This window comes from Electrophorus electricus, chromosome 12, assembly GCF_041902795.1.
Source record: "Electrophorus electricus isolate QZ-2024a chromosome 12, ASM4190279v1, whole genome shotgun sequence".
Taxonomy (NCBI): Eukaryota; Metazoa; Chordata; class Actinopteri; order Gymnotiformes; family Gymnotidae; genus Electrophorus; species Electrophorus electricus.
In genome coordinates, this window is record NC_137508.1 from 7,603,621 (window position 1) to 7,617,851 (window position 14,231).

A 14,231-nucleotide genomic window follows, 5' to 3' on the forward strand; every position below is an offset into this window, starting at 1 on the left:
CATCTGGCTTTTTTCTTTTTCTCAGTTCCTGTTTTTTTTTTCCTACTGCCCCTCATTTCATTGAGACACCCTCACAAAAATCCTCCTCTCTCTCTCTCTGTCTCACTCACACACACACACACACACACACTTTGGTCTACCTCTCACTCTGTCCCTCTCCCCTTTGCTCTGATAAGACATTGGTACTTAAGCACAGGTCACAGAACAGCAGTCAGCCCTCCGACCGATTGCTGCTGCTCCTCATCGATTATGGCAGGAGGCCAGTGCCTAGCACCTCCAGCCGCACCCTGGCCTCCAGAGCAGGCATTTTGCACGCCTGTAAGGCCATCCCTCCCATTGATTTCCAGCAGGGAAGTTTCCACTCTGTCTGTGATCAATCTCAATTCTTCAGATAATGATTTACTGAACACTGTACTGGAAAATGAATGTCTTATCAACAGCTGCGTTTAGTGATTGAACAAAGTCTTCTTTTTTTTTGTCTGAGCAGCTGTAGGAAATACCGTCAGTGAATCTTCAGCTTATGGTGAGAGATTATGGGCCTTAATGGCAAACTGAAAGAGCATTGAGTAAACAACAACATAATCATTATTCTTTAAATAAGGCCTTAAAGCCCTTAAAACCCAGATTAAACCCCTAAGAATCCAGCCACATTCTTAACCCTCTGATATGGCCTTTTGCCATTTAATTAATTACAGTAAATGTTTCTACCAATGGTTTGTGTAGAGAACAATTCCATTTCCTAGGTCTTCCACATCCCTGTTTCAATATTTGCAGTAACAGTGAGGCACATCCAGAAAACCCCATAGAGCAGAACCACATAAAGGTTGGAATTTCATGCATAGCTGTAGTGACTGCATCATGTGTCATCAAAGGCTAAGTGAACAATGAAGATGACAGCAGAGATTGCAAGCGAGTGTCACAACAAGTGTGAACCTGAAGTAGAGGAAGAAGCTCCCTTAGCCTTTGATCTTGTGACAAGACCACCCATAACACAGAGCTCCAGGAGCCATTTTCCCAGTGATGCTGCACCTCACACAGTTGGCCATACATGTGCGGCTGCGGGTATATCTTGCCGATAGCACTGACTCTGTTTAATCTGTGGCTGGGCTAAATTAATGGCTATGCAGTTCATGTGTTCACCGTACAGTGTGTGTGCAGTTCGTGCATTCGTTATTTTCATACGGCCCATTGGATTTGTTCGTGCGTATGTGGAGGTCTGCTTGCCCAGAACTAGAGCATTAGTGGGGACCGTGGCTACACCCTTCCCTTGCCTCCGCCCCCTCCCCAAGCCCTGGCTGTGGCGATGGGGAGATGAAGGTGAGGAGCCGATAAGAATGTCTCCTGACAGATGTGAATGTGTCTTACACGAGCACCCCTCAGGCAGCAGGTAGTACGCTCCCACCCCCCACCACCGCCGTTCCCGCTCCCAGCACGTGGGCCGCGCCTCCAGCGTCTCCCCACCACATACTCTCCCCCTCAGCACTCTGCCAAATGATAAATGACACATGCAGCCTGTCGGGGGCTGCACCAGCGACAGCTAGCTGGGTGCGTGCTCCTTCACAGACTTTGCTTGTCAGCCTGCGCATATCCACGGCACTGCGGGCCCAGTGATTGGTTGCGTTCCTTTGCCTCTTGCATTCTTAAAGGGAATGTGAGGGGTGTTTTGTCTTCGTGCTCCTCTTCCTCTGCTGACGCTGTTTGTGCCAGCACTGCCATGCCTCTCTCCTTGCAGCGAGATGCCACAACAGTAGACTGGCACGTGCTGGGTTCGCTCACGTGAAATTTTGCTGTTGAATCAACTAATATTTTTGGGCCATCGGACTGAGAATTGCGATTCTGAGGAAAGGCTTAAGAGAGGGAACATTTCTAAATCCCCTTTGAATGTGCGCTAGTCTGAGTGGCTCTGTGCCTGGTTCATACGCTTGGCAGCTGCACTTGCAGAAGGGAAATTAAAGTTTGGCAGAGACTTGACATTTCTGCTAGCCCAGAAACCCTGCAAACTGCAGGATAAAAAAATCTCTGGGTTTTCATTATAAGAAATGCTATTCATCAGATCTCAAAAACTTGTTAAGCCATCAGTGTAGAGTTTGATTATTAAACAACAAATAAAAAGCTGTTCATACAGGTTAGCTTGTCACTTCAAAAAAAAATCAAAAATCAAACTGGGTTTCCAGCACTGGAGGTGCCTTTTTTCCCTTGTTTTTCTTTGAAAATCAAACACTGAAATAAAAAAATAAAATGCAATAGGAAGCAAAGGGTTCAGCTGAGTCGAGTTAATAAGTGATTTATTCTACTGCATAACTGATCCAGCAGTGTATGATTTACCATATGTTATCTGTGGTCTCTGTGAGAGACGCCGTCTTTTAACTGATAGGCCAGGTAGTGGAATACTGCTGATCAATGGCAGGTTTGTTTGTCTGTGTATTTCTAGAATTTACAGGGTAGAAAGCCACTAACTCTGGCTCTGTCTTTCTGCCGCAGTGTCAAACTAACAGCAGTGTATATTTTAGAAATGGAAGCTGAAACCACAGGAGCTCAGAGTCATGCACTGTAGCAGTCAGTGATAAAAGATTGTGTCTTTTAAAGTCTTGGTTAGAGAACTGTCTTTGACTGAGTGTTGTCTGCACTAGGTTTTTCATATTGCACCCTAACTTTTGTGGTCCTTACTTTGAGCTTTTTTGCGTGTGTGTGCTACAGATCAAGGCATGCACTGAAAGGGCTGTGAAGCTGGAGTTTGGTGTCCCAAGCCTAGGCTCAGGTCTCAGCAGACCAGAACACACAGAGAACAGACAAGGCCTTTGGTGCAGTAGTCTACCGTATGCCCAGGGGAACTCCATCGGTCCTGCCATGCGAATATCAACGCAGCCGTAACACTGTATCACATAAGAGGAGGGGGCTGCTTCCGTTCACAATACATTATTCATGCAAAGAGATAAATATTTCATATGATTGCGTTAGAAGGGGACGATTTCTCTACTACAGGTGGCTTGTAGAGAGATTTTGTGCATGAGGGATATAGGAGTGGCATGGAGGATGTGATGCTAACACGCTCCTGGCTCTCAGAGGGGTCTAGAGTGGCATTTCAGGAGAGCTTAATTGCACATTTGTCATGTCGAGGGAGAACTTCAGCAGCTGCAGGAGTGAGTTTAGAAGAGTTCAGAACAGCACCCCTCAGGATGGCAGCAGGACAATCTTGTGTGCATTTATTCTCCTCTGCTGAGTGGAGTTCTTACTCACAGAAGAGCTTGCTTTTTCTTTTTCTCGTACATCCACACATCCAGAAAGATGCACACAGTCGTTCACACACACACACACACACACACACACAAGCAGACACTGAACTGGATTTAACGACAAGTCCTGGTTTTTCCCTGCAGGTTGTAAGCCGTGTCGCTGCTCAGCAAGGGTTCGACCTGGACCTGGGTTACCGGCTCCTGGCTGTGTGCGCTGCCAACCGGGACAAGTTCACCCCAAAATCGGCAGGTGAGGCGTCTGCTCAGGTTCCCTCCCATGGTCCCCCTATTCCTCCTCCTCCTCCTCCTCCTCCTCCTCCCCCACCATGCAGTGCAGTGCAGCAGGAGTGGTCTGCTTGGGAGCAGGTCCTCCTGCAGTACCTCTACCTTTCACATGCACACTGGTTGGCAGGAATCCTGGGAATCGTTGCCTCGTGCAACCAGCCGGCTTATCCATGCATGCAGTAGTGCTTTTTGTTTTTGTTTGTTCAATTTGATAGATCACATCACCACTCACTCATGTTTCTATAGGAGGATGTTGTAACTCTCTGAGGCTTTCTGCACTGCCACCTTTACCAGTATGGTTCTCAGCATGACCGTGCATGCATGCGAAGGGGGGGGAGAAAGAAAGAAAATGAATAACTCTAATCGTCATCGAGGTTCGTGTCCTAGATGCTGTGTAAATCCGTGAAAGAGAGCAGAGGCCATTTGTGAGCAGCTCTGGCTGAGGTCTGGGGCTGCTCGGCCCATCTGCAGCTCTCCTGAAGTGTCCTGGTCTTGTACATTTGTCAAAGTGAACCGCGAACAGCGCAACAGAGATAGATAGCCATGGAGTGCTTGAACTGAGGGCTGTGTGTGTGTCTGTGTTTGTATGTTTGTCTGCTGTGAGTGTCTACACTTCATTTGGAAAAGGCCCGACATGGCAAGCTGTTGGGGATGAAGATAAACGGATGTTTTAGAGCTGTGCAGATTAACCGCGGTTACGTCTGGACAGTGGGAGGCACCCAGAAGAAGCGATTGGCTCTTGCTTTTCCTGTGGATGGTAAACAGCCCAGTGCACAGGGGGAGGGAGCGTTTGATATTCACTCACATGGATGGTACTCCGGTACCTCCTTACGTTGTGGGAAGCTGTGTGGCTCACTTTCAAGTCCTTGGCGCATGATGTCTTTGTGACCTCAAAAAGAGAGTCCCTAAGCATTGACAGCATTCTGAAGTGTGGACATAAAGAAATGGTTTAGAAACCAATATGGCTGTGGGTTCCCTCCTTTCAGGCTATCATAGAGACATCTATCTTAGCTCTGTCACAAGGGCGTCTGCCGCGCCAGACAGTGAGATGACGATGGCAAACACTCATAAACACCCGCTCCTTCTGTGCCTGGCTTCATCTCCTACTCTCCTCTCTCACTTTCTTCCTTGTTTGCTGCTTGTCTCTCTCTGTCTACCTCTTTATTTGTCTCTCTCCCTCCCTCCCACACACACACACACACACACGCGCACACACACAAACACTCATTGCATGTTGGGATAGGGCTCTGGTGAGAAATTGCTGCACCAGCAGAAAGCCGGTGACAGGCAGGATGGCGACAGAGGGTCGGCTACCCGACACCAGTCACCGGAGCTCTGAGTAGCTGTGCGATCAATGCCCCCATCAGACACACAGCCACGTGCTGCTCCACCCCACCCCCTGTACATGACACCACCCTAGCTCGCCAAAAGTAGCTCGCTTGTGAAAGTCCTCAAAGCATCCCAGCACTTTGCCTGAGGAGATGTACAACGTCACTTCACTATATATACTTCTAATCTCTGCTCTTTGTCATTCCCCAGAAAGTTGGGGGGGGGGGGGATTCTTAGGTGACGTTTGTCATTTTCACACTTGGCAGTACCCAAAGTGAAATATCCATTCGCATAGTGAACAGACAATCATTCACACATAAGAAAGATGTTATCAGTGCAAATCACGCAAGCCTATAATTTCCTATCGAAAGCTGATCTTCAAGGTGTGTGTGTGTGTGTGTGTGTGTGTGTGTTTGAGTATGGGCAAAGGATAGTATGTCAGGTACAGGCAGGATGTGATGCTGACCTCTCCATCAGTAGGATTATCCTCCCATATTAATATGTGATTACAGTATCTGTCTATCTACTGTGTGTGGGTGTGTGTGTGTGCGCCTCTGGAGTCTGAGCCACACATCTTACATGCTACAGGCAGACTTCTTACCCAGGCTGTGGTAGGCACCCCACTGGCAAGCCAATAAGATAATTGTTTAGTCAGAAGCCGCTCTTCTCTTTCATGCTAGTATTTATGTGTATTCTACACTTCCACTGCAGTTTTTCTTACAAACCAATGAGTTGTTTAATTATTTCCCCATCTAAAGTGCATTTATATCTGTAAAATGTACATATTTTACCACCATGGTTGTTTTCATTTGAACATTATGTTGTCAGTGGTAGCAGTCAGCTGTCTTAGATCAACAGCTTGTTCTTCCCTTAGAGCATGTCATGCTGACATTTAATAGAAAGCACATTAGGATGGAGAGTGACAGCTAATGTGTTTGTCTGGCAGCATGTGTCTCTCATTCATACACCCCCATTCAGATGGCCTGCCATTGTTTACACATTTCCATACAAAAAGCATCTCCACAAGACCCGTTTCTGCTTGCATGCTCGTGCAGAGATAGTACTCCATTGTTTTTTGTTTTTTGTTTTTTTTATATTTTTTGTTGCTTTTTTGTGAGGTGTTTCGACAGGCTAATTGCAAGGTGCACCGCTGTCCAAGTGTCTGTTAAATGGCTTTGACTAGTTTTGGCATGAGGCACAGACAGCTCTTGCAACTGGAAATGGAACAATTCTTTGTTTACATATTCAGTGCGTGTGTAAAGTGTCTGCAGCCTTCACCCACTCACATTGCCCAATGCTTCTCTTTAGTTCCTTCACGGCACATTTGGTTTCAAAATTTAACAGATGAACGGCATGAGCCCCTTTACTTGGGCGCTCATAAGAGAAGTGTGTGTGTGAGTGTAGTAAGACAAGTAAAGAATTTTGCCCTGTTTTTGGTGAATAATGGTGCTCCTTTGTCATTCGCACTACTGCCACCATATTGCCTCACTGTCAGCTCCATCACACAACACACACAGATCAACTGGAGAGGCTGCTGAGAGGTGCTGTGGTGAGGGGGCTTGGGCTTCTAAATGATGTGTTGACTGCTTGCAAAGACTCCCCAGTGGGGAGAAGATGGATCTGGTTCATCTTGTGATTTTACTCCCTACATCAGCCCGGTGCTTTTTTGAGTGTGCGCTGCCCTCGGTTACGGAGCAGGAGCTGCCATGTTGTCTTACGTGTAGAAGCCATTTCCAAGAGTGACGCCGCCCACGCCTTGCCGAGCCCCGCTGCGTTTCAGCCGCACAGCTCTTCAGCCTCTCAGTCCTCTTGGTCCACAGCGAGGAGTTGCATCCGGCACAGACAGAGCCGGTCTTTCAGGTTGCCGCAGTCATGGGCTGTTCAGCTATGCTTTGCACAAAGGAGGGTGGCGGTGGAGCCTGTGTCGTGAGGCACGCCTGCCTCCTCCCATGCAAACGTAAAGATTGCTCCTGCCCGGCACAGGAGGTCTGTCAGCGTGCCAATAAATCAGGCCGGCTGGAAGGCGATGTCAGGAGAGCAACCGTTCCGCCGTGCTGCTGGTGACGGATCGCGTTGCCGGGCCCTGCAGTAATTCACATGTCATGTTCACACGCAGATTACAGAGCAGACATTCCTGTGCAAATACACAGGAAACCCAAGTCCAGAGACCTCCCACCACACGCAGTCTCACACACACACACACACACACACACACGTACCCACACACCACAAACCATGCACTCCCCATTTACTGCATCAGAATCCACTGTCTCAGTTTCTGTCCATGCATGTTTGACCTCTAATGATACGTAATTAGTAAGGCTGCATCACTGGTGTTAATCAAGCCCTGCAGTCATTGTGCTGCAGTAGGAGAGGCAGCAGTCTGAATTAATGAACAGGGCTACTTTTGCCCGAGGCCAGACCACAGTTTTGACACAGTCTCCAGCACTTGTCTAAAGCTGATGAAATCACTCGGCAACAGTTCAGATGGAGTACAGTCGCTATATTGTAGGCTATATGTACCTATTGAAACACTCTGTAAAAGAAAAAGGGGAGAAAAAAAGGCATTTGTGTCTTTGGTTGTGTCACGTGATGGTCAACCGAAATTCTCCACTGAGCATTACCGTGATCAAAAGCTTCGTGGGTAACCTGGGTGGCATGAGGAGAATTGGGCGAGCGCTTTGCGTCCACGAACAACAGCGGGCTGTAGGTGCCGTGGTGGTGGCGACCGGCTGTGACTCATTGCTTTGCAGTAAGAGTGAGAGGAAGCCACCAGTTCCTGTATGAGGCAGCTTCAGCTCCTTCCCCTCTGTAACAGAGCTTAGAGCCTTGTCGTGTTCTTTCATCTCGCTGAGTTGTTTCACCCTCCGGAGAGGCGATACTGAAGGTCTCTGTCGTACCTGTCGAATCTGGTCACGGAGCGCTGGGCATGGTGGCTAGCCAGCCACTGGCGCTAGCAGCTACACTGTAAGTCTCTGTGGTTGTTTAAACAAATTAATTGTTCCTAATATGATGACAGTGATAATCATGGCAATGCTAGATACAGGATGGTTAACTGTGGAAAGCAAAAACCACTTCTGAGACACTGCTTTTAAAGAACAAAGGTGCTGATGTAGAGTCAACAGCCATTCAGCTACTTATTAATACATTAATGGAGACAAACTATTGACAGCCCGATGTGGAGCTGGATCTGTTTCCAAAATTTAACACTTTAGATGGAAGTAATTAGCAGTGTTACTGGAGTCTGTTGTCATGATAGGCACTTGTGTTAAAAACGAACAATTTTCCCATTACCCTGCTCTGATATGCCGATGACGGTGTTCAGTGAGCCAGCCACACAGGCCTGGCCTTAATTAGCCTGCACGTTTTGGTGGATTCAGTCACCAGTGTCAGGCGCAGTCGCAGAAGAGCCGACCAATTAGCTTCAGCAATGGGCAGGATTTCCCTGCTTTGATAACAGTGATCACTCGTTTCAAACATGGCTTTGACTGAATTGATTAGAGTTTGTTGGTCTGGATTTTTTTTCTCTATGCGACTCTCTCTCTCTCTCTCTCTCTCTCTCTCTCTGGATGCTTTGGCCATGGGCCAAGTACCAGACTGTCTGCCACGTTAGGCACCACCCCCCTTTGCAAGTTTGAAATGTGAGCCGGCTGCATATTTCCCCCTTCCTCCCTTCTGGCAAAGTGGCTGTGGCACACGGTGTGTGTGTGTTTGTGTGTGTGTGCACCCGCATACAAGCAAGTGTGACTGTGCTTGTCCACATTCATGTATGTGCCTGTCTGTCCTTCTTTGTGTGATTGGGGCATTAGGCAAAGGTGTGATGGATCACTAGACAGAGACTGGGGACATCAATTATACCACCATACATCCAAGGTGAGATAGGTCTTGCTTTTCTCTCTCTCTCTCTCTCTCTCTCTCTCTCTCTCTCTCTCTCTCTCTCTTCCTCCCCCCTTCTCTCTCGCTTCCTTTTAACCCGTTTGAAACCAGAGAGAGTTTCCTGTTCATTTGTGGCTTTGCACTGCAGATGAATTACAGGCATGCGGTCACTCTCCCAGCCATGTTGGTGTGTCTGTATGCTGTATGTATGTGTGTCTCAGTGAGAGTGCTGTGTGTGTATGAGCATGTGTGAAGTTTTGAAGGGCTTAACCTGATTCCCCGAGGGCCAGCTGCTTGGAGCCCACAGGAGCCAGCGGCAGGTACAGCAGGAGCCCATTAGCACACAGCTCCATCTGTGATTGGCTTTGCCGTGGAAATCCAGAGCGCTGCTGAATAATTGATGTGTATCATGCAGTCGCTGGACAGGCAAAGGAGAGAGAAAACAGAGTCATGGTGCCCTGAGAAACAGACAAACACGAAAGAGAGAGGAAGAGAGAGAGGGAGAGGGAGAGACAGAGCTGTGGTGGAGGGGGTGTGGGGCGGGAGAGACGGGGAGGGAAGGACAGGGAGAGACCAGAAAGCCTGAAGATTTCTCAGGAGTTGCTTTCCAGTCGCTCGAGCCCCATCTCTCCGAGCAGTGAGGAGAATGGGATGAGACGCGTGGAGACGACGCTCGGCCATTGGTGAGTCCGTTTGTAGCTGAGTGCGTGTCAGTAGTGTCTGAAGAGAGGCGTGCCTGTGTGTGCGCGTGCGCGTGTGCATCTGTGTGCGTAGTTGCTCAGCTCCCTCTGGAGCGGGCGGCTGGCAGGGTGGTATCCGCGTGGGTGGGCTGCAGAGATCTGTTGACCGTAGCCTCTCATCAGGCAGCCGTGGGCTTGGTAGGGCCGGCGGGGGGCTCCCCTGCTGCGCCTTTAACTAATGTAAGCGAACTCGGAAAGCGTGACTGAAGCTCTTCGTGCTGAACATGATAGAGCTGTAACAGCTGACTACGTTTGACCTACTTCCTGCCGACACACACCCACCCACATCACACACACACACATGCGCGCGCACAAACACACACACACTCTCAGAGGGTCCGAATGGGCTTGATTATCTCCAGGACTTAGCAAGAGCTGACCTACTTGAGGCCTTTTTTTTGTGCTAGTCCTTCAGCCGTTTGACAGGGCCCACAAGGCAGCACGGTACTACTCACCAAGCTCCACAGAGAGCAGCAGTGCAGCTTCTCATGGCCCAGCCACACAGCTCCACTCACTAATGGGCACAGGGGCTGCCTCTGTGTAGGCGCGGCAGAAGGCAAACTGTCGGCACTTATCGAGAGCTGGAGGACCAGTGTTTGAAGGCTGTTTGCTGTTTCCATGCCACTGTCTGTGAAAAGGATGAGACATTTGTGGAGCGTTGACTGTTTGTGTTTTGAAAGAGGGGGTTTTGTAGTTTATGTATTCTATAATGGACCTGGCAAAGATGATGTCTGTTATCCTCAGCACAAGTCCGGTGCAAGCTCCTTCAAAGTACAGAAGACCGTGTTTTTTAGTCTACTTTGAAAGGATCAGAGTTGAAAGAATAGATATTTACAGCTAGTTCCCAAAAAAGGCAAAGGTTAGGGAAGCCACCTTATCAGTATGTTGCTGTGCTTTGAGGTCTTCACATGACTAAATGATGTTCTGTTTCAGCTAGCCAGAGAATCCCAGCATGTTCAAAGCCTCTTGGAAATTGGAAGATTGAAATATGCAAACCCTGTGGAGGTAACTGAATGTGGAGAGGCATAAACCGTACAACTCCTGTCCTGAAAGTTCGATTTGTAACAGGGAGTATGGAGGGCAGCCATTAGCATCACAATGGCCTGGGTCCAGTACCCCTCCCCTCACTGTCTGAGCTACAATAACAGCACCGGCAAATGTCTCCTTTGTTGTGATATCAGTACTAAGGAGTGTGTTATGGACAAAGTGTGTTATTTATGTGTGACAGTGTAACAGTAAGGATGGTGTTAGTGAATGATATATGCTTAAATTATATTACACCCTAAGAATAAGGGCCTTCTCTTTTTTTTGGGAGGCAGTGTTCATTCTGAAGGGGATATGATGTGATTGATCTCAGATTCTACACCACATGCTGAAGCAGGCCCAGTCTGGCTCATACTGGCCAGGGTTGTCATTCCACTCTCCACTGCATGCAGAGAGAGACAGCGGTGAAGCCAAAACATGGCCCTCTTTCGCACACCCAGGCCCGCCAGTAGCACTGCACTGTCCAGAGTCCTTCTGCGACATGTATAGAAGCCTGGGCTACTGTCGAGGCTTTGGTAGCAAAGCGCAACTGTAATTCACAGAAACAGTTATATAATTTGCATGCAAGACTACAAGGGTCATAACCTGTTCAGTGAAGAAGTGAATGTGTTCCTCTGCTGCTTTACTCACATTAATGCACAGAGTGCAGGTTTGGATATTAGCAGACAGAACGGTGAAATGAAGTGTGGTTTTCTGTAATCAGGATCCTGCTGTTTGCAAGCGAAGCTTCCTCCTTAGCAAGGTGCGGTTAATAGCGCTGATCTTTTAGAGCTTGCACTTGCAGACCAGCTCTCAATTGCAGATTGGGTTTCTCTCGGTTCTTAGATGGACCATATTCAACACTGGGTTTCTGGAGCCAAAGAAAAGCTGATTTTTAATTTTTTTTTCATGGCTGTTTGAGCACAGGTCAAGTCAGCTTTGGCTGTTTGGCAGCTTTGGCAGAGACCCTGGAACAGATACAAGGGTCTCATGGGTCTCATGCCTTATTTTGCAGAATGGCAGCACCCTCCATGTTTCATTCTTCTTTGGATCAAAGAGTAATGCTTGATCCTTAACCTCTTGTACTTGGACGCCATTTTATGTTCAAAAGTTTGAAAATAACAGCAATTGAACTCTATACATGAATAAAAAAAATCTATGTTGCATTTTATCATTTGAAAACATTTGATTTACATTGTGAGGTACTCTAAGTAATCATGCATTTGCATAATACACTGGCACATTATCTTACTGTAAATTATTGTAGTTCTGTGTGTTGGAAATATTGTATATTAAAAAATAAAGTGGCTCAGAAAGGTTTTCCAAATGTTACAAAGAGAGCAATATGTGTATTACATACACAGGAAGTGCAAACCTTTTGCATTTATCAGAGTAGCTTTTGAAGTGAGGGCCAAAAGCCCCTGGTGCTTCTCTGCTGGTATTCATTTTGAGAACTGAGAACGATTTTTGAAGGGGTTGTGTCCTATTGTTCAGTACTATTATTACATGCAGTAAATATACTGATATAGCAGACAGACTGTGTTTGAAAATTTTCACAACCATTCATATTTGTGGCAATGTTTAGAATATATGACAAATGTGCAAGCAACCTGGAATATTTCAGTAAATTTTGATCTGTTTTAGTAGCTCTGGCAGAACCAAACTTGGTATTTCCCCATAAAACTGCCTAGGGCTTCTTCGCTGTGCACAAGGGCCATCGATGCCTCAGCGATTCACTCATCAGTGAACTGCGTTCTTCTTAATGCTGCATTGTTGTGTTGACGCTGCTTTGCCCCCCTGAGTAAAATGTTGAATTTGAACCCTACAGAAACCAACACCTGCAGGAGATGTCAAAGTGACTCAGGTACTCTTCTGTGTTCTAGCATCATTTGGCTTGTGTGACACATCCAGTGGAGAGTCCTTCCTACCGCTCCCCTTCTCTCTCCTGCCATTGTCACCCCGGACATTCATTCTGTTTCTGTCTTTGTTTCCTTCATCTGTGAGCAGTCTCAGGACCTGAGTCAGTGCCCATGCTCGCTGTGCTTGCCCCTCTTGCAGGGGTGTTTTTGTGGCTCATTGGCTGCTCTATAGGCGTCCATACCTGTGTCACAGAAGCATGTGCTGCGCAATTATGATTTTATCATGTTTTCGAGAGGCTCTCGTCACTCACCCAATATGACACTTTTATAAAGCGCTTTTTAGGACCAGTCATAAGGGATTGTCTGTTTATTTTATTACAGTGTTACTTATTAGCGCGTACATTTAAGCAACGCCTCCATTCATTTGTGCGTCACTTCCGAAGCTGGCGTGTTATGTTCATGCGCTGGGTAATGCCTTTGTTTCTGAGAGTCTTATTCCATCCTAACTGTTCACTCCCACTGTACTAGCTGATGTAGCAGTAATGCAATCTGTACTGTGTTCTGTGTCAAATCAACTGGTATCAAACTGATTCCCCCCATGCACTCAGAAAGAAAGCCCATCACTATGGCTGTACTGTAAGGATGTTAGCACAGCTAATATAACAATATCTGTTGCTGGCACCAGCCAGGGCATTTCTTCTGTTCAGGTTAGGAACTAAACAGCCCCCATGTCCACCAAATTCTGAATCGCATGTTTGTTTAAAACTTTGAACTCTAAGAAGCCATCAGGCACTTTCCCGTGTGTATGTGTGTGTGTGTGTGTGTGTGTGTGTGTGTGTGTGTGTGATGGGGGTGGTGGTGGGTGGGTTTGGGAATGAGAGTGTTGCTTGCTGCTGGGCAGTTCTGGCAGGAGCTGTTCTATCATTGTGTGTAGAGGAGGCTACTGTATGACCCCCCCCCAGTCTCCGCCTGAGGTGAATAGGTTGTGTGGCGCATGTGCAGCCTGCACTCAGCACAAGCCCTGCCCTTGATTAGTATGTAGGCTTTTCTGCTAACGCAGGTCCTGCACACTGTCATTAGGTAATAGCAGTGTGTCCCTGGGAGCAGCCTTCCCCTGCAACATCGCACATGGAGGCCTGCCTGAGCTCTGCCGCCTGGCTCTTCTACAGCCAGCCTGGACGGCCAGCAGACACTGCTATTGTGAGTCAGAGCTCACGGAACAGGCCCATGAGGTGCTGAGGTGCATCATGGCAACAGCTCTGGCCTCCGACGCTGTTAAGTATTTGGCATTGGTACAGTATTTTACCAGTAATTCACCACAGTAGTTAGACTGCTCAATGGGATTGCAATTGGTGTCTGTAAGTCAGGTTTTTGCATCTAAACAAGCCTTCAACAAACCACCAAGTGTCCAAGCGAGTTACTGTGCTGCACGGCTCCTGGCACCTCTCTCTGGAAGGCTGTATTAAAATTAACATTGCTATCTGAAATGGCTTATGTGATAGTAGTTTCCGTAGATGAGATTTTAAATTTTAACATTGAAAACATTTAAAATTAGATTTAAAGATTTGGAATAGCACAAATACTATACTAAATACTAATACTAAACCACCAAAACATGTTTAAGATTTTAACTAGAATATTTATACAATTATTTAGCCAAATCGCGCACTCTTAGTATGGGCTTCCAGGGATTACAAAACCTGTATTAACAGACTGCTAAGTTTTGAAGTTTCAGGGATTTCAGGGTGAGTTTTCCAAAATAGGCACACATACTATTTTAAAAATCTAAAAAGGATCTTTCAGATTATTTTGTGAACTGAATCCTGCTCTCAAGTCTTCTGCTGTTTATTTACACAAACTAAACTGTGTGTACTGACCTGCTTTAC

The 14,231-nt window shown here is 47.1% G+C and overlaps 1 protein-coding gene across 10 annotated transcripts in view; it reads left to right on the forward strand.

The window, feature by feature from the left end:
• Positions 1-14,231, forward strand: part of zmiz1a (zinc finger, MIZ-type containing 1a) — a 96,849-nt gene that overhangs the window by 67,316 nt on the left and 15,302 nt on the right. For 4 of the 10 annotated variants that reach the window (XM_035531658.2, XM_035531657.2, XM_035531659.2 and 1 more), the window contains 2 exons: positions 3,378-3,483; positions 12,315-12,350. In XM_035531658.2, the coding sequence (XP_035387551.1) occupies positions 3,378-3,483; positions 12,315-12,350 (142 nt within the window). Of the gene's footprint in view, positions 1-3,371; positions 3,484-4,138; positions 4,276-7,429; positions 7,815-8,656; positions 8,721-9,298; positions 9,407-12,314; positions 12,351-14,231 lie in introns of those variants that run through there. The other 6 variants (XM_035531660.2, XM_027015777.3, XM_035531662.2 and 3 more) reach the window with 5 other exon arrangements.